At 39.2% G+C, this 21101-nt stretch overlaps 1 protein-coding gene across 1 annotated transcript in view; it reads left to right on the top strand.

Moving 5' to 3' along the window:
* Window positions 1-20318, top strand: part of tafa5l (TAFA chemokine like family member 5, like) — a 47494-nt gene extending 27176 nt beyond the window's left edge. Inside the window, exons 3-4 of the mRNA XM_062426603.1 lie at window positions 605-732; window positions 20295-20318. Of these exons, the coding sequence (XP_062282587.1) occupies window positions 605-732; window positions 20295-20318 (152 nt within the window). The remainder of the gene's footprint in view (window positions 1-604; window positions 733-20294) is intronic.
* The last annotated feature ends 783 nt before the right edge of the window (window positions 20319-21101 follow it).

Below are 21101 nucleotides of genomic sequence, written 5' to 3' on the forward strand. Positions count from 1 at the left end.
GTTGTGTAGCTCCATTCACTTGTGGTACTCAAAGAGATTGCCAAGATAATTGCGATATACAGAACATTATGTCTGGCCTTGATGGTGAAAATAACAGTAGCATTAGCCCACTTGAAGATAGCTCAGAGAAACTATTTGGTGTTTTGAGTGCCAGTTTGCAGCTTCCAGACAAAGCTATCTAACACATATTGTGTTATAAAATAATACAAATAACTTTCTCAGAACATATAACCTATAATTACCTAGAAAAGCACTTTCAGGGGCATATTAATCGTTAAAAAAATGTCAAAGGAAAAAGCTGCCTGTCTAAGCAGCTGAAGTAAATGCTAGCATTAGTTGAAGAGTAATTTATGGACCGCCAGCTGGTCTGTAAAGGTTACTACCACAGGCAATTCAGACATGGTAGTTCAACAAGAACCTAATTAAAATAATGCTGCCTTGTAGACACATAAACTTATGAAGATGCTTTCCTGTCTGGTGAGCATAAAAAGGACAGTTTTGTTGTTTATTCCAGAAAAAAGGTGACATTTTGAAGTCTCTCTCTGGGTCTGTGAATGTGTCTGTCTAATTTGCCTCTTTGCCCTCTTGTCCTTCACCCTCCTAGCGCGAATCGTGCGGAGCCGTCAGTGGTGTGAGATGGCTCCCTGCCTGGAGGGGGAGGTCTGCAGCCTCCTGTTCAACCGATCCGGCTGGACTTGCACCAGGGGCAGCGGTCGCATCAAGACCGTCACGGTAATTTACAAGACATGACATTAATATACGCCATATGCACTTAACAGCATCACACATACATTTTCAGCATGGGTAATCCCCACAAGCTGATAGTGACATGTGAAGCCTCATCCCAGGGCTAGAGGCAGCACACTTCATTCACACACAGCAGGTCAGCTTCCAGATTTCAAAGGCTGGATCAATGCTGAATCACAAAGACCAGAAAACGAATGCTTGCACTGCTCTCTGCTTTTCCTTCTATGACAAATCAAATGTTCTGCTGTGATAAAGAATAAGAAGGATTTACAGTATAAAACCTTATGTGCGGCTAGATTATCTTTGCACTGTATAGATCACATTATTTTAAGACTGAATTTCAACTTAGTATCCTGCCTTCTATCACATACAAACATTTTTCAAAACAACCTAAATACTCTGAAAGAGAGAAAGATTGTGTACACAACCGCTTCAGATTTGGGCCTATTTACAACTGCTACAAATTGCAATTGAAATATGCTGCTTTTTAGGAAATATTGTCAAATGTAATTAGAGTTCAAATCCTGCAGGGGTAGAACCCTATTGAGTTTGTGCCAGTTTATTCTTATTATTATTTGTCTTCTGCCGAGGCTCAAATTGCTCTGAGCTGCAATGAGCTAAAAACATGAAACATGGCCCAATAACTGTAAATGATGTGCAAATGCTCCCCAAGAAATAGACCCTATTCACATGGTGACCATTTTCATCTGACATCACACTCAGGAAGGGAAACTGTCAAGTAAAGCCTGTGACAAATCGCTTCAACTTAAAAAAAAAAAAAATTGTAATATGTCAATTTGATTGCTAATGCAACATCACTTTTAGCTTAGCCTCCTAGCACTCGTTACTGCCACTGTTATTGAGATTGCCTTTGAGCAATCCTGAGTAAATTCACCGGAGACATCCTGCACTATGTCCTGAATACACACACCGAGTTTCACATCCAATGAAGGACTAGTGGTGGAACATAAAGTGTGCAATTATTGAAATATGGCAGGGAGCAGAATTACATTAGCTGTAGTGACTTTGTTCACCTTTGTAAAGCCTGAAACCTGCTTGTTGCTGCTTGTGGCTTTAATTTTGGCCGAGCTCCTTCCTTCTGTTGAGCCCAAAAAGTTTGAACCTATGAACTGCTGCATGCTGCTACATGCTGCCTCTAACTTTGTAGACATCTTTTGGGCTGTCTTTTTTTACATTTTTAAATCTCTTTCTGGGTAATATATGTTTTAATATTATTTTTGCGGCTTTTTACATTCTTCCTGTTATTTTTTTTCCTTCTTATTTGTGTGTAGTTATGGAACTGCAATGGCAACAGTAAAACAACAATAAAACTATTACATTATGGAAAATGCATTTATAACAAGGCAGGATAAACATGGTATTGAAAGTCTTTGTTAAATTAAATTTAAAAATTGCTAGCTATTTTAAATCTAATCACAATATTACATTATAACACATAATAATAATCGTTATCATCATCATCATCATCATCATCATAATACATCATTATTGCACAATAAAATAATAAATAAAAATAAAATAATGTTAACCTCAATTGAAATGAAAGGTTAATGCAGTCGAGCTCTATTAATTTGTACAGTTTTACACATTCAAACTGTGACAACAAGAAAAGAAGATATGCATATACTCCATAGTTTCAGAATTGACTGAAAAATAAAACTGACTTGTGTGGGCAACTATCAGAGGTCCTACATCTAATAATACAATTAAATTACACAATTATCTTCTCTAGGTTCTGACTAATGCTGGCTAAATTGGATTTGTGTACACATATGAGCCTCTGATTAACCGATTGGCTTAAACAAGAGAGGTAAAATATTCATGGTTCCAACATTTATGATTGAAATTTATTGCTGGGAACAACAATAACAGCTGACAGCAGTCTATGACCTCTTCCTGACTGTGAGAAATGTAAATGAATACAAAGCATGTTAATTTTTCAAAACCTTCAATATGGTGTCATCTGGTCCTCTGTAGGCTCCTCTCACTGTGCACCATGCATCCAACGCCTCAGAGCTGCCAGCGCTGACTGAGGCGCTGCTCTATAATGAACCCTTATTTGATTCAGCAGTGAAACAAAACACAGGGAGCACAAAACCATCACACCTTATCAGTGAGGGCTAATAGATCTTTACTTCTTTTGTATCATTATAATGAAAGTATCATTGTGAATGTGTTTGAAAGCCAAGAGTGAAAAGGGAACACTCAGGACCAGTGTTCTCTCTAAAGGCAACTACAGATTGGGCAACAATAGTTGCTCTCCAGGCGCTGCTGCTTGCGTAGTCAATGACTGAGTCGCCATGGATACAGGTCTCACCGTCGCTGTGTAGTTCACACTATGAACTCTTTACTCACCAGGCACTATAAGCTTAAATGAAATGAAGGAGTTCTTTTTTTTCTTTCTCCACTGACACCAGGCGGTCTCATTTTCTTATCAAGTGACCAAGTGTCCAAGAGACATGATTATACTCCCTCTACAGTCCACCAGCCATGTCTCTTCATCCTGGCTTCACTGCTGGTAGTGGTGTTTGCTTGTACGTAATGCACTGCAGAAATGCAGCTTTATTGGTTTTGCTTGTATTTTCTCTGCTTCATGTTTCCGTCAGCTTGTATTTGCTACATCTGCAGTCATTGCTTGCTTACAAAGCTGTAAACTGTCTATGCTACCAACAAAACCTCAAATAGTGTCTAGTCATGCAGATGGTTTTAGTTTTATTTGTGATATCTGTCTCTTTCAATACTCAACAATTTATACTGAAAATAGCTTTGACCAAAGAAAAAGTAGAGACTGTAGGCAACCTCTGTACATGCACTAGAGGTAAGTGAGAAAATGTGTTATTGTATTTATTTAAACTGACCCTTTAGAAGTTATTCAAATCAATCACAGGATCGGGTCAGCACCAACTGGACACCTACTAAAATCTGAACCTCCATTTATCTCCAGTCATCATTTTGACAAAATAGTAATATCTGCTTAAATATTATAGAAACATTGTAAATATGGCTGGATCATACATCTAATTAGTTTCACTGTTTTTGCACGATGTCTGACGTATGATACACATGATGACATAAATTGCAAAAATTAAAATATTTCAATATGCGCAAAAAGTTTTTAGTAATATAAAATAGATGGTAGCTAGCTACATTAGCCATTTTTAGTCACGGCAGTCCTGTAAACTGTGACATGTATTTAAATTCTTCTTTGAATGTTAACTGTGAATGACTCTACATGCATACTTGTGGGACTGTTGTGACTCAAGAGTCAAAGTGTGGTTTGTCCCCAAAAAACAATAAAGAATTCATTTTTTGATCATATTGCTCAGCCCTTATTGTAAGTAACAATAATAATATGTATTATTAATATGGGTTCATCTACAGAAAACTATAGCTTCATCCAGCCCTGCATTTCCTTTTTAGTGTCTTTCATCTCATTGTTTTTGTTTCCTGGCCTGCAACTGTATTAGTTTTGTTAAGTAAATGATACTAAATAGAACTAGAGTTTAAATCTGGTTAAACAGCAGCAAATGCAGCAGATATCAGCCTTAGGTATGATGTCAAAATAAAAAGAGGCAGAGAGACAAAAGGAAGAAGTGGATGGAAGTAACTTATATAGACACAGAAAGTGAACCAGCACAATACAGCATGTTGATGTCAGCAAGAGATGACAAGATAGACGGAGAAGGAGGGAGTGCTGTCCTCATTGTCAGGTACACAAGGCCAAAGGTCAACCTGTGGCTTGGTCTGTTGATTTTCACTCTCTTCTTTTTTCTCTCCCTTTCACTTGCTGTCTCTTCATCTCTCCTCCGCCTCCTCTGTCCAGCAGCCTTGGGCAGCTGCGGCAGATTTCACGCACGCATACCCATCGTGCTGTAATCTTCCTTGACAGCACACTTAGGTTAGTGTTTTGCGTGTGTACATACATTAACAAAAATGCATATTACATGTTCCACTGAATATTTCCAGTTAGCTCTTGCTGAGGAGAGTTTTACCGCAGAAGTTAATCGCAAGTGATGCTGGTGTTTTGTTTTTTCTGAGGTGGCAGGGAGAGGGTGGACTTGGCAGCAGAAGAGAGGAGGTATCCAGAGGTACTTGTTGTAAGACCTGAAATGGGAGGAAAGCACATTCGGGAAGTTAAATGAAAATGAGAAATCTATAAAGGGGATTGATCAGGACTGAGCGTGGAGAGAGAGAGAGAGAGAGAGAGAGAGACGATGGGATAGAGATCCAGGCTACCGCTCGGCCACTAGCCAAGCTCTGTCTGTCCACATCTGCGTGTAAGTAACTGTGAGAAAGAGAGTTTTAATTATGTGTGGATTTGTTTTCACGTGTAGATAATCAAATTAAACCCTAGCATTCGGTGTGACAATGTGGGTTTCTGAGAGCTGATAATGGCTGCACTCATTATTCATGCTGTGCTGTGCAGGCTTCATGTAGGTGGAGTTAACTGCAAAAATAAAGTGACAAATGTACCTGGTGGTGGCAGATCGTGTGCTTCCCAACAACGACAGGCAAGTAGAAAGTCATGCATCTAATAAAACATATATTATACTAGTAATATCAATCATACATAAGATTGGGCTAGATAGCTTTTGATCTAATCTAAATCCAGCATTGAATCTGTTCTCTAAGTCCATCTTTCACAGTTTGTAAGGTACCTGAATGTAACAATGACTTACAGATTCAATTAAGATCTGTTTTTTGTCGGCTTTGAACACACTTCAGGTTTGAGTGGCAGCTAAATTAATGCTCACTATTCATTTTCTGTTACATGCTGAACATGATATGAGTATCAGAGGTTCTGAAATGTTGATTAAATGAAACGTCTTACGCATTGAAATAAAAGGAGTAATCTACTTACTTTAACAGTGAATGATCAAATGAGTGCATTTGATGACATTTTGATTAATTGTGGGTTTAAGATAGATGACTTTTCTTGTTGTCCACTGGGAAAAGCCTTTAAAGCAACATGAATCTAAAAGGTGAATCTGAATATTTTAAACCAACTTGTTTGTAAAAATGTTGTCAGTCAGAGCAGGATAACTGCTCTGCAAAGGCAAACTAGTGTAAGACGGATCAATACTGCAATAAATATCAGCGAAACAGCTAAATATTTATGCCTATGATAAAATACTAACACCAACTTGATGTATTGATGAAGTGATATACCAGCCTAACCACACACACACACATTCACACAATGTCTTTCACCTGCAACTCTATCTACAGTGAACACAGCCACCTCAGCCCCGTCTCTGCCGCCCGCCCGCCCTCCTGTGTGTGTATCTCACTGTGGCACTACCAGGTCACACACTCCAGCCTAACCTGCTAATGGAGTTTTGCATATGCAGCCCGCTCTCCACTGCCAGCTAGCCATTAATATGAATCACTCTCAGGAGGCCCCCCCCCAAACAAGCTGGCAATTTGTCTTCACTAGTGAGCCGCTGAAAGATCTACATATGATATTCTCCGAGGTTGAGGAGGGGAGGGGTGGGGCGGGGGTGTTATGAGGTTGGTTTCATATACTTGACAGCAGGGTGTGGATGTGAATCGCTAGGTCTCACAAGACCACGGTTGTGTGTTGGATGTGCGTTAATGTATAGAGGGTGGAAATGGCAGTCAGGTGGAAAGCTGAAGAAACAGACCGACAGTTTGAAACAGTAAAATGATTTTTCCTCCATTCGGTCAAGCAAGAGGGTTGTGAGATTGCATCAGTCGCTCCCCGTTTGGTGAGAGCACTGTTGAGAATACTACTGAGCCCTATTATCAGGCTTTGCTAATCAAGTGATGGGCTCAAATTGAAATCAGAAATGCTCCTTCAATGAGACTATTTCTCTAAATATCATCTTCAGGGCTGAAATGTTACTTCACACGCTAGAGGTTGTATAAATTATGAACTGTAGGTAATTGTAACCCTGATTTGATGATATTCAGACTGCAGTTTCATGTGCACTTACTCAATCCTCAATAGTAGCTAGGGGGAAAAAAAGAATCTTGCGCCACCCACACAACAAATGCCATTGCTCAGCCAGTGTGCGGCCTGGAGAGAAACACAACAGTTGCAGTTGGGCGTCTTTCTTTCTTTTTTGCCAAATGAAGAGATGCAAGATGAACAGCATACACACAGACGTACACACACACACACACACACACTCACACACACACACACACACACACACACACACACAAAGCGTGACCCAGTAGGTCAGAGAGATTTGCATCATGGTTTTTAGCATTTTCTTTTTTTTCTGCTCTGGTGGGCCTCCAGCTATGATTGATTTTCTTTTATTCTCGTGTCGTGCACACGAAGTGCCCAACCCTCATGGGTTTAAAGACACCAAAAAGTACAGTTGCAGTGGCCAAACATTTAATTTAATTGCACCTTCAGTTATCTAAAGTTTACTTTACTTTATGTAAAGGACTCAAAATCAAAAGGATGTGACATTTTTGCATGCTCCTGAGTGCCTTGCCTCTCTCCTGCTAATGTGAGCATCTTACCACAACAAAAAATGTGCTATACTACTAGAAACATCCTTCAGATATTAGATCTCCAGCTACTGAGATGGCTAGATACCTCCATTGACCACCACACATTTCACAGCACACTCTATAGTACACGCACAGCCAAAAATTACATTATTTTCTCAACAAAAGAGCAGAAAACAAGCTCCAGAACGATAGCAGAATATTGTTTAAACATTTTTTTATATGTAGTCCAAAGGTGGCAATAAGCACACTTCAAAACAGTGCAGCGTGCTGATCCACAGCCTGTTGCTCGACCAGCCACAGCTGATTGCTTCCCAGCCACAGTCCGTTGATCCCTGGCCACAGCACATTTTTCCTAGCCACAGCTTGTTGATCCTCAGTCACATTGTGTTGCTCCCCAACCACAGCTCACTGAGCCTACCCATGTTTAGTAAACAAGAGGTTGAAAAAAAGTGGCCGTTTGCAGCTCGGGCCGGGTCGGGCCAGGTTTGGGTGGTTAATTAATTCATATTTGGGTGGTGTGGATTTACTCTCATTGGCTAGCGGCCACAGTGCAGCAGCAGCCTCTGTGTGTGTTTGTGAGTGTGTGCACATACAACAAGGTGCGGAAGGGGCTGACTGCCTGGCAGCGAAAGGTGCAAAACACAAAGTTAAAGATCTTTCATGGTATTATGAGAAGTGTAATTGAGGAAAAACACATCACCTGCAAGAGTTTCGTGCTGCAACAGGATGCTGACTGCAACTCACGTTATGGCCACTTGTGTCACTAATGTGAAGGAATGTCTGATTCTGATAGAACCTTTAAATTATATTTCACAGAATGTTTTAAAAGACAATACGATCATAATTTTTGTACCATATACTATCAACAGATCATTTTTCTTTATCCATGAGAAACATTTTACCCCTACTCTCCTGAATATCACAAAGAAACCTTGTCAAGAAGATGAATGACAAATTCTTCAAATAAAATAAGAATTTCAAATCATTAGCTCAGGGGTTACCATGCAAAATGCCCCAATTACATGTGTTTTTAGTGAGTCTCTGATCAGACATCTTAAGAAATCTATTCCAAGACCAAAGCATTTGATATCTGCTGCGTGCCTGATGTTTGAAGGTTCTCATCCCACATCTCCCCTAATGGCCAAAACTGAAGTAAATTTATGGACTCCCAAAAAGATTGAATAGCCATCTGATGCACAGTGTTGCACCTTGTATGTTCACAGAAACCCCAAACACTAGAAACATAGCCAGACACAGGACTCACACATGAACATGGGGGAAAGTGTGCTTGATAAAGAGACTTAATGGCATAACAAAACTTCCCATTGAAACTAGAATTTAACAACCTATATTGAAGAAGTTCTCTATTAATCCGCACAAATACCTTCTTGAAATCGATAAAACAAGCAAATGAACTATTCTCCTTAATTCTTGCATGTATAATGGAAGTGACTGCATATAGTATATGATCAATACACGCTCTGGCTTTTTCTAAATCAATGTTGCTCCTCCACAAGGAAAACTGTTCTCTCAAGGTGGTCTACAAGTCAGCAATTTAAAAGTGAAGAATACATTTTACACACAGCTAATAAGACGTATACCCCTATATCTGAGTGGAGTTAGTGGAGATTTAGGAATAGGTTTAATAACACTTCTTTGGAGATTTTGTCTATTCCAGTAGCTTTTTTCAGGTTGCATTTATCTTTTTTTAAATTTTTTTTTTTACCTCTTCTATAGAAAACACATTACAGTTATTTACATCAGCATTCATTTCACTTTCCATGACCTCTTTTAAACTATTTTTTTCCTTCAAAAAGAAAAAACCTTCCTCAAATGAATTGTTGCAGCCAAAAAATAAGTTCTTTTCCCCACTTTTGTAATACAACCCCTAAAGCAAAGTTACATTCACCATTCTGTAGTTTCCTCCATGGGTATTTCCCAAGACATTCTTGGATCCATTCTATTCATTATATCCCAGAATTGTTGCGATGATGAGTTTGTAAGTAATAAATATGCAATGACCTCTATTAAAATTGCTTTTCACACCTTTTGTCAAATTTGGTTTGCTTTTCCTTAAATTCTATCATCAGCTCTTCCCTCAGGTTTTTGTTCTTACATCTAAGAACTTTTTTTTTCTCTGCTGTTTTTAAATTGTTCCACAAAGTCTGCGAATCTTTGTAAGATTTTTCTAAAACCTTTAAGGCTATTACATTTCCTCTTAACGCATTTATTCAATGCTGCATAGACACAGCCACACAATCTATTATACAGAACGAAAAAAATCCAAATCCCTTTGGCTATTTTAATACATCTCAATTGCCAATAAAGTCCAGTTAAATGGTGTTGCATTGGCTAGAGGACAAAAATGAATGAGGGAGTTGTTTGTAGTACAGTTTTCCTATACTGTAAATATGAATCCTCATTAACAAAACATGGTCTTACTTGAACCTTTAACATCAGTAAAGAATGGTCAGGTAAAGCATATCTATCACCCAGTAAAGAGAAGCCCTCTCTCCCTAATCCCTGAAAACACAGAACCCAACACAATTATTTAAACCTTCATGTGGAACAATTATATCATTAACAACCACTTTTTAACTGAAACTGAAGAGAGGTTATCCTTAGTTATTAAACATTGGTGTCTTAATAAACTTACAAATCACACAACTCACTTATACAATTGTCAAGACTACTAATACAACTATTGAATTCCCCACATTGGCCCTGTTCACACCTGGCAGTAAAATGGGTAATCTGATCACAAGTGGACAGTTGTAAGTACAGGTGTGAATGCACTTAAGACGCATTGAGGACACATTGAGATCGGATTGCTAAAACCACATTCAGATGTGCATATGGCCACATTCTTTTAGCAGTGTGTACACAAACGTGTCTTTTGCCACAATGAAGGACTACTAACTGACATCAAACTGATATCATTTGCGTAAGCGAAAGTGCATTCTCATTCATGCACCATCAGCATCATATTAAAGTGCAAAACAACAAAGGAGCTGAAGGCCAGAGCAGAGAGTATTAAGTTATCAGTATAAGCCTTTAAGTCATTGCGTTTTAAATGCTTCAAATGTTTAATTAAGTGAGATATTATCAGGGTAATGGTCAAGTAGTATTCTATTTCTGAGTTCACAGTTCCAGGCATTCCAACCACTTATGCTCCAATGCACTAATGTGAGATTGTCAACATTCGACACAGTAGATTTGTCAGCATTTACGGGTTGGGCAGTTACCAATCCGTTTTCCAGATTCTCTCCCTTCAGCCCACGGCTCCTTGTGCTACGGCTGGCACTGTTCGCTGGCTCCAGCTGATCATGCCTCAACAGTCTCCCACTACCAGTCAGGAAATACTCCTTTCCAAAAGGGAGTTCATTGAGAAGAGTTCTAAAGTTTAAGCTGATCGCCTTCTCTGTGTGTGACTTGGCAGAATGAATGAAAATGTGACCAAATCTTTCATTATCCCTAAAACTCTGCTTAAGATGCAGTACATCCACTTTATCCTGCTGGGTTCAAAGTTCCACCTTGATTACACCTGGCCTCCATCCTCTTAGCTTCATCCGTTTCACATAACCATCTTAACGATCTCCGGAATAGCATCACAATGTCACCCCTCAAGAATTTGCTCTCTCCCAAGGGATTTCCCCTCCAACAAACAGAAGGTCCACAATAATGTTAGACACGTAAACTTCATCCAGTTTTCCCTCCATTTCATCCATTCAAGCAGAAAGATATCCAATATTCAAATCAAGGTAATCTTGAATTTGCCTTACTTATTGTCCATCTCAGCCTTCAGCTCCCCACAGTTTTCAGAAGAATTAGAATCAGTTTTATTGTTACTTCCATAATACGCACTCAGCATACGTGGGAGCAAAATGCCATTCTCAACAAGTTGCTCAAGACGTTTCACTTTACAGCCCAAAGGTTTTTTGAGGGAGGTATGCACCTCATCAGTCTGTGATTTAAGTGAGACATTCTGTGATTTGAAAGTCATAAACTCATAACGATGCAGCCTGATTTCTGCCAGTGCTCATGTTGCTGTTTTCAACTTCTTTCTTCTCCTTTTGCTTCGTGTCTCCTTTATCATTCATATTGTATATAAGACTGATTTCAGCACAGAATTATTCAATATTAACTTGATACATTAACTTTTTACTCCAAGGTTATGAATAACTTCCTCCAATACAATGCACCATCTTGATCATTTTCATTGCTATGTGCTCTTTGTTTCAGCGCCAGCCAAGGCAAAAAACTAGTGGAGTTTTGTCTGTGATCCTGCCAGTCTTACTGTAAACATGAAGACATCATAGCCAGTTAGCGCTACACGCTTTTTGAAAGAAGGCCATGTGAAACAAAAGCTTGATTTGTATGAGAAAATCAACCGAAAGGTGTCTTAATGAGGAATACAGAAGAGGATAACAGGGGTTTGAATAGAAAGCACTACAAATATGATGCACAAGGGCAAAACAAAGATGAAAATAGGATTCATGGCACTGCATCAAGGTAAATATCCATGTCCAGTTATGAAGGAGTTATAAAAGTCTCACGTCTTATGAAAAAGGTGAGAAAATTACATGGTGTGGTTCAACGGTGTCGTTACGTAACGCTTCCTCGCATCTCAGTTTTAAAGACTTCAATGTTTAATACAAACGTCCAGGCAGCCAAGTAGTCATGTGTCGCCATGGTCACGGCTGTGTTGGCAACCCATCTGACCAGAGACAGACTTCTAATGAGCTCGCTTCTCAAAGGCAGAGCAAAAACACTCGCAGGCGCTCTCACAAACACAACTGCCTGTGTGCTGCTTTTAAATGAAATGTTGATTAGTCGGTTGGAGGTTGGAAAGATGTGGCGGAGATGACAGATTCTGGTTGGATTGGTATCATTACTGGAAAAGGATGGAAAAGGATTTAGTGGCCAAGTAAGAATAAACAGAAAGCAATAGGGTTTTTCAAATTGAGTCTCAGGTGCACTGCCAAACATGTCTTAGCTTGTCATCTATCTCAAACGGTGTCTTATTTTTTCAAAACAACTATAATGTGGCAACATCATTTGTCTCCTCCTCTAACTGCAATTCAGCATATTTCTACATTTTCTTTGATTTCATGTCATTTCCTTTTTACTTGTGAGTTATTTCAGGCTGCAACAGAGGCATGTGGCGTTATCTCAGCCCTACTGGCAAAATTGTACACAGCTATCAAAGGACAATTACTGGTGTTATTCTATGTTTTCGTGTTATCAAAAAATCCCATGAAGAGACCAAAACCAACAATGAATTGATCCTCCTAACAAGTATAGTATGTACAGCTGAAGCCTGATATCATCTAGCCTTTTCCTTGCTAATCTTTTATTTAATAGGACATCTTTCATCCTCCAGATGTACAGAATTTAAAAAAAGCTTCCAAAATCACCAGGCAGCTGCAACTCTCAAGTTTAGAAACAAATATGCCTACTACATCTAGTCAACATCTGCACAGTACAACACTCAATTCGAGATTAAAAAATAAAATAAATTACAATCACACACATGAAGGAGAAAATGATACTATGTTGTAACATGACACATACAGATTTTTCCGTATATCTAGAACAAAATTTAGCATCCCGTCTACATTTAGATAAATCTATAAATCTACCAATCCTCACAACTGAAAATGCTCAAAATGTGAAAGAAGGGAAGTCAAACATATTGTAAAAAAAATAATTAAATGTGTATGTCAGAACTCTTTCACATTGCCTGCTTGTCTCTTACTTGCTGCTGTTGCACCACCGGTTCAGACCAAACACAACATTAGTCAACTAGAAAGTAGAGGTGCCTTTGCTCTACTGATTTATTATCTCAAGAGCTGCTCAAACAATGTTTGCACAGTATGTTATATTTAAACCTCTAATCTGCATGTTGTGATTCATATGCTCCACACATATGTGCTGTGATATAGCCTTTTGCCAGCAGACCTATGTATTACAACAGCATTGGCAACAACCTGTGGGCTCTGTGCTGATGACAAAAGATGATCCTGTAGTCATATTGAAGAAAAAGAAGCAGATTCAGATGAAAATCCTGAATGTTGCAGGCGGTGATAGATCACATCAGCACTTTTGATTTGACCAAGTCTTTATCGAAACAGCTCAATCCACTGAGAATAAAAAGCATGTTCATTGGTATTGATTGTGCAAGATTACTTCAAGGTCAAATTGTTTCAAAATTGATTGTTTTTGCTTGCAGGTGTTCCGCCACTCCTTCCTATTGTCTGGGTTAAAATGGTGAGGTTTAGGCTGAAAAGACACCCAGTTAGTGTTAGGGAAAGATCATGGTTTGGGTTAAAACAGTAAAATGTCCAATGTGATGGTAAAAAATGTCCAGTTAGTGGTCTAAAAGAGGTCTGGCAATAAATTCCCATATCATTCCAATAGAGCAGAGTACTATCAGCATAGAAAACCAGTCAGAACCAACAACCTGTGGACCACTGGCTCAGAATCTCGTTCTGTGTCAATTGTCTGTAAATTATTGTGCTGGTTCTGTAGCCATAGCCGGTGCCTAAAATTGAATTTTCAAGAGGTCCTTCAGTGCTCTTTTAGCTTTCAGTTTAACTTGCCAATAACATTAGTGTGACTTTGCACTTAACTTTTACATCATTTGACTGTATTTTTATGTGTTTATGCTTTTGTTCTTGCAATACTCTTGCGTTTGTCTCAGAGCTGACTTCTGAACCTCTCGCATAAAGACTTGTATTCTCACTGGGGCGCCATCTTTACATAAAGGTGGTCTATGATGGTGAAATCACCTTCATTAGTAGCCACGGCGCTGTGATCAGCAGTATTCGTTTAGCCTATATAAGATGCATAATGAGAGAAGTAGGTTGCTTGTTGAATAGTAACTCCTTGTACTGAAGGATACAGTACAGCTTAGTGTGCCCTGAGTGAAAGGATGTGTTATAAATTGGTCTAGTTTCTAATACAGCAGTAAAGCGTTAGCGAGGAAATCAAGTCTGGAGGTCATTAGATAAATGTTTGCATCTTCAAAATGCATTGAAAAACCAGACCAGAGCATTTTCTAATATTAGATATGTACTGATAACTACTGATGCTGGAAGTGTAAGAGCGAGCTTGGCACATATTTGCACATGGTCCACTCATTCTGGCGTAAACTCTCAGAGATATTGAGGAATTGGTTAGGCTGCACTCTACCTCCAGCTACCTCTACACCTACGGTTTTTCCTCCTTGCCAACAAGACAGTGATACCTAATATAACGAATAACAACTTAATATTTTAAAAGTTGGTCCCACAGCTGTAAGACTTAAATACTGCAAAATTGGAAGAACCCTAGATCTATCACTAAAAAAGGAATGTGCTGATGAAATGATCACGATTTCATCATATGAACACATGTAGGGAAGAATTAATAGTGGTGGTGGTAGGGGATAGAGACATCAGAGAAATGGGTTTAATTATGATTGCATGCTAAAATTAACTTACAATAGGATGTAAATACATTAATGAATGACAATAGATTTTTAATGTCCACGGTTTTATTTTGTAATTTGTAATTTTTATTTTATCTAAACAGGGAGAGATGCATTGTACCGGGTTTTAGCAAGTTGCTATTTTCCACCCATAGTCCCTGGGCAGGTAGATGGAACATACAATAAATTAAAATAAATAACAGAATTCACAAAGTTGTGCAAAATTGCAATGATACAATTATATATATACACACATTCCCACATCCTATCCCATCACACACACACACACACACACACACATACACACAGACACACTTACACAGTATATGTGATATGATGACCGTCTTATGTCCTGTGTAAATGTCCTATATCTGCTCTATGATAAGCTACACTGCCCCAAAATTAAATAAATAATTGAATTATATTAAAAAATAAATTGATATGCATGCTGTATAGCGTGTCCTTTAATGCTCTGCTGGCTTTCAGACTCATTTGCAGTTGAAATTATTAAATTCTGTGCACCAGCAAGTAAATTCTAACAATCGTGCACAACTAACATAATCTATTTAATCTGTCTTGGATTGAAAGAAGCAGAGATTTGCTTTTACTCATTTTTTATTTTTATTTTGCAACAGCAGCAGTGTGTACAGTACCAAGAGAGATGCATATCAGCAATAAACTGCATTTACTATTTTTATTTCATTGGTAATCTGATGGTTTATAAGCACCACCATCCTTTCATTGATAGTGACATTAGACAACAGAACAATTCAGCTTTTGTGTTAGAGATTTCACTGGATTAGCTCCAGGATTTCATATACATTCCTGTTTGTGAGCCGACAGTCCTCCTGTCATATTGTATCTGACATCCTCTGCCTGAATCTTCGGGGATAACATACTATAGCCAGGCTGCTTTGCCTTGGGATGTACATTTATAAAATGACTGACGTTCAAACAACACGCTTGTCCCTGCTGAATATATACACGTATAGCACATAGAGGTTACGCTCGATAAGCAAATATACCCTTTATTTCTGTTTCATTTACAGATCTTCTATTTATCAAGCGGAAAAGAAAAATGTACTCCTTGGGTTTCTCCTCATCTGTTTGTCGGATGCTGTGCCATGATCATCAGTCTTGTGTAGATAGTGTGTGGAGCCATGCAGAAAATATATTGAAATAGGGTAGATTGATAGAGATATTCAGAGAAGAAACTGCTAAAGCAAGCCCACCTTTCCATCCCCTTTTTCATTTGTGTTGTCACAGGTGTTGTCTTGTGGAACATACAGTATACACAGCGGGAAACAACGTGATTTCATTTCCAGTATCTAATGCTTTGTTTGTGTTCACTCGCAGAGCCTAGAAAAGCAACACATTATGTTTTTTGTTTTTATTTCCTCTGGTACTGCCATCATCTATTAAAATGGTTATTTTTCTAGTTTGCCTTCACTGGGCATGTGTCACCCCCCCAACCCCCTCTCCTCTCTGTCAAAGATCCGGACTGAATGTGGTCCCCTTCTCCTGTCACTTTCAGCACACTTTACCCCGCTCCCCTATTTGAAGTTCTGTCATTGCCAGGCTTTGAACTGCCATTTGTGTTTTACCCTGAACAGTGCTTGTCTCCAGAGCTTCGTCTGGTGTGAAATTGTCAAAGCCATAGGCCACATTTCAACACAGGGTTTTTATAATACATAATGCAGTGAGCCTGTCTATGGACTGGACACATTCAGGCATGCTCAGCAACATCGTATTTCAAAGCTCTGATGCTTTTTGTGCCCTTTGGATCTTTTGTTTATGCATTTTTAATAAATTGTTCAGTGCTACCAGTGATGCAGACAACCATAATCTATATTTTTTGTCCAAACTAAGATGCAAAACTGACCCTGAATACTTTACCCCCAGACCTGTTTCCAGTGATAGAAGGCAACTTAATTACTACTCAAATACTACACTTAGTCAGTACAAAGAACAGTTTTGAGTTGCTTGTAAATTTTACGCTACTTATGCAACATTACATTTTATAGGGACAATGTCATATATCTCCTCAGTTAGAACTAATTACTTATGATATATGATGCTTTGCTACACTGAGCGGCATCTAAATACTTAAAGTAACCTCCATCTTAACCAGCAACAATAATGAAATGCTGCTCACATGTTAATGCATCAGTATGACGCATTATGTATTATGAATATTTGTATTTTTCGATATTTGATTACAGTTTGCTGATAATACTTAAATTATTAAGTTATTATTACATTTAAATACTTAAAGGACAACACCGGTTTTCTATGTATATAAGAAAAAATCACAGTTTACCAGTTTGCAACCCGTGCTGCTTTATCTCAAACATTTAAACGTGTTTGTCCTTCCATACCAGGCATCCACTGCTTTCCATTAATTCCTTCACTATATGAAAATCAATACTGAAACCTGCTTGACATGGGTTATCCATCACATCAAACATTATGTCTGCATTCATTTTTTGTCAGTTACATTATTATTGTGAGATACAGTGGTGTACTGATGACTTTTCAAATTAACCTGCGCATAAACTGAATTGTTACACAAAGGTAATCTGCATGAATTAAAATAGACTTGATGTTCACTGCAGTGATTGCACAAGCCAGTTTCAAGAGCCTGCTTATTGATATTCATACAGTGCAGAGATTAATGGAAATGAATGTTAGCCAGGAAAAACACATCATAAAGTCCACATGGTTTGTAGTTAAAACTGCACTAATGAATATTTTATTTAAATGGATTGAATGGCTGTGTGTAATGTGAAAGGGGTCAATGGTAGTGACAGGCTCACAGATTTTTGCAGTTTCTCTGTGCTAGCTGGAGCCTTTCAGCCTCTTTGAGCTTATTGTTTTGGTTTTCAGCAGCAGCAAGTGCTTTTTTTTAAGACCCACTTTACGCTACTTGTATAGCACCCAACAAAAGGCAGATAACATTAGCAACAAGTTGGTTAGCATTTAACAGCTATGGAGAGACAGATATTTTTCTCAGGAGTTGGTTGAGCCCAAAACAGAGCAAAAAGGAGAGGGAGTGTTGACTCTAAACTATACTAATATTGTTCCATGTCCACTGCTGTGTCAATATTTAAAAAAACTAAAAAACAAAACAGCTTTAAAAGAGGTAAAACCTGCAAAATCTCTGATATAGTCCCTAATTTTCATACAGGATATTTACCTGTAATTGAATATTCTTACATTTTACTGAAGTAAGGGATCTCAATACATCTTGCACCACGGCCCGTTTCTGTATGACATCAACGATGGACAAAAGATGCAGCTTTTTTTATGTAGCTGCAGCCAGATGCTTCGTAAATAATGTTGTTTTCTGTCCTGTGAGACAGCTTTGTGTCTCTTCTTTTGTTCATCAGGCTCATAGACCGGACATGAAGCCTCCTCTCAGGATCTTCAGTGGGCTTTGCTGTTGCTGTGCTTGTTAGCCTAATAACAACAGCAGCAATACCAGTGGCTGGTAATGACCAGAACCTCAATAAGTCCCCAGTATATGTCCTGTGCAGGAATCCACTTGTTAGGAGAGACCCAGGGGAAGGATTTTCAGTTACCACAGTGATGGCACAGCGCTGTCTCTATAATGGTTGGGTGGGGTGCTGGTGCGAATTTTGCAGCTTGTAGTGCCACCAAATATGCAGTCTGTGCTTTGTTTCCCCTCGAGCACTGAACAAACAAGCTGTCTGCTGTACCTGCAGTGGCGTTACCTTGTAGCTACAAAGATTCCTGGGCTGAGGATTTTATTTGTGTTATATGAGGCATATACTGTATCTTAAAAATACTTTGATGCTAAAATATGCTGTGTTGTTGATAAGGAAGGAAGTTAATTGAATCTCTTAATATTTTTGCCAATCTCCGCTGGCACTCACTCAAAGATTCCGGTTGTGCACCTTATTTGAACTGTGAAACTTTATCATTTATGCACAGTGCTCAATGTTTGCAAGTAATGATGAAACAAGGGCACCTCAAGCTCAGTGACGAGGTCCAAATGTTTCAATTTCACCGCAAACATAAGCAATTAGCAAAACGCTTAGTAGTGTGCTCCCTGCTTTCTTTCTCTCTCTTGAGCCTTATCTGCAAATCTCCCTCATCCCTCGTGCCAGCGGGAGATGAATATGTCTTCGATGTCCTTGGATTCCTGTCTTGTAAACATCATAGGCAGTGAGCACTGTTTACCGGTGTGCATGGCAGGCAAACAGCCGGCTCAGTCTCTTGCACAGTTGGTCCTGTGGGGCCGAACTCACCTTGTTACCCTTTTAATTAGTAGGAGCAGTTAATAGTGCCGGCCGCTTCTGCCGCCTCAGCACTCTGCTCTGACTTCAAGAATCCCTCCGATCAATAGCTAAGAGTTGGACTGAGACAGGGGAACGAGGGAGAGGAGGGGTTACCAGAGCAACTCAGGTACATTCATGTTGATTTTTTAGATAGAAATCAAACAACACAGTATTTTCTTTGAAGGAACCTTTGGGGTCTGTATATCAATAACAATCCCTTCTCTTTTTTACTCGTACATTTGAAATGATAACAAGATCTTGAGCTTTTTTATGCTCATTCCACTCCCTCAGATTCTTCTCTTACACATTTCCTCTCCGTCGAAAATGAGTGTAATCTAAAAAGCTAAGGGTTTGCTCCGCAGATTCTATTGTACCCTTATAAGCTTTCAACAGCTCGCCCTCCGTGCTCATTTCTTTTCTTGTTTTGATTTAAAGATGCAGTGGAAGTACTTAGCATTTAGATGACATGCTGCTGGAGAGGTGTGATGGATCAGCGCCTTTTCAGAGGACTGAATTTCTTCGACAGCACCAGGGCCAGTCGGTCGGCCGGTCGGACAGACAGATCGCAGAACGACAGGCTGGGCGGGCAGTGGAATACCAAGTCTGCCCCGCTGCTGCAGAAAGCCTGGCACAGCCGAGAGGAGAGCAGCGGCTGCTGGGAATGCCAACGCTCTGCCCAGACTGCCGTCTCGCCTTGGCTCCTCTGATTGGCTAAACACCCCATTAGCTTCCTGATTATGATTAGCCGAGTCATTATCTACACAAAAGTGGCTCATTCACCAATATTAAGAAGGCTAGGGAGCTGTTTTCAAGGGGAAAACAGTGTGTTTTTTGTGATCTCCTAAAGATGAATGTAGTAGGCAAGAAGTTGTTCCTCACAGAGAAACAAAGTGGAACACTGTTTATCACCCGGCCCTACAGCTGACATGATAAAAATGTTCTATCTGAGTAATGCCGTTGATGGAAGAAAGGAAAGGTCTTTCACTCTTTAATTTGGATGATGAGGTGGCCATTAGTCGCTCATATTTTCTGGTTGAGGAGAGAAGCGGTGTCCTCAGAGTGCATAAAAACTAGGAGAGAACAAAATAACCTTCCGCTTCCATCGTCCCGCCTTAGATGTAATTTGAAGACGTGCCATCTGTGCTTTTAAACGGACATATGCTGCTCTGCGTCCAAGGCCAACTGAGAGAAAGTTGAATAAAATGTTAGTGAAAGCTGGCCCTCTGTTCCACCCATGTTGACCTTCTACTTTTTTTTTATTCCAGCCTTTGCCCAAGGAGCCGTCGTAGGATGCAGCGGAGAATGGCAAGTATGTGAGTTTTTAATGATGTGTTTTATTCTAATTCGCATGCTGAAGTGTATAACCCTGGTTCAGTTCACTTTGACACCTAAGAAAATACAACAATTCAAATGCTACGTCTAGTGGAAAGCAAGGGAAACTTGGTGAACAGCAGAAGCTCTACCTCTTCGAAGGTGTTTAAAGGCTCAGAGCTGGAATGAATCAGCCATTAGTGTCTAGCCATTGTGTTTTCTCCAGTACTGCACTCACTACTGAGCTTAAATGAAGGTCATTCAGGACTTGGAGAAGACACAATTGAATCCTACATTTTCCAAGATGCAAAGTCACTTTGATGTATCTGTAAGCAACAGAAAAAGGGAAATCAAAGGGAGTTAGTGGAAGTTCTGAAATGCAAAAGGATGGAAACTAAAAAGCCTCACTGTGGTTACATCAAAGACAGAGGCTACTTCTTGTGTCCAGGTTTTCTTTTAGAACAAAGGTAGAAAAGTGATATTTATGCAAGGATATGTGTGGCAAAAGTGTTAAACAAAACAAAAAAGCTACCTTAAAAAAAAAAAAAAAGTCATTACATGCCACAGTAACGGATTCCTTTGATTTGCCTGCCCGCCTCACATTCCTCCCAGTCGATATGCGCTTATTAAAAGTCGGTGGATAAACTAGACTCAGGAGCAGGTTAGTTCAACTCTGCCAGCAGGTTAAGCTCACTTTCACAAACATATTTCTTCACCCTAAAAAAAAACAAGGAAATCTACAAGAGATTTAGCTGAATTCC

The sequence above is a fragment of the Scomber scombrus genome, chromosome 10 (genome assembly GCF_963691925.1).
Source record: "Scomber scombrus chromosome 10, fScoSco1.1, whole genome shotgun sequence".
Taxonomy (NCBI): domain Eukaryota; kingdom Metazoa; phylum Chordata; class Actinopteri; order Scombriformes; family Scombridae; genus Scomber; species Scomber scombrus.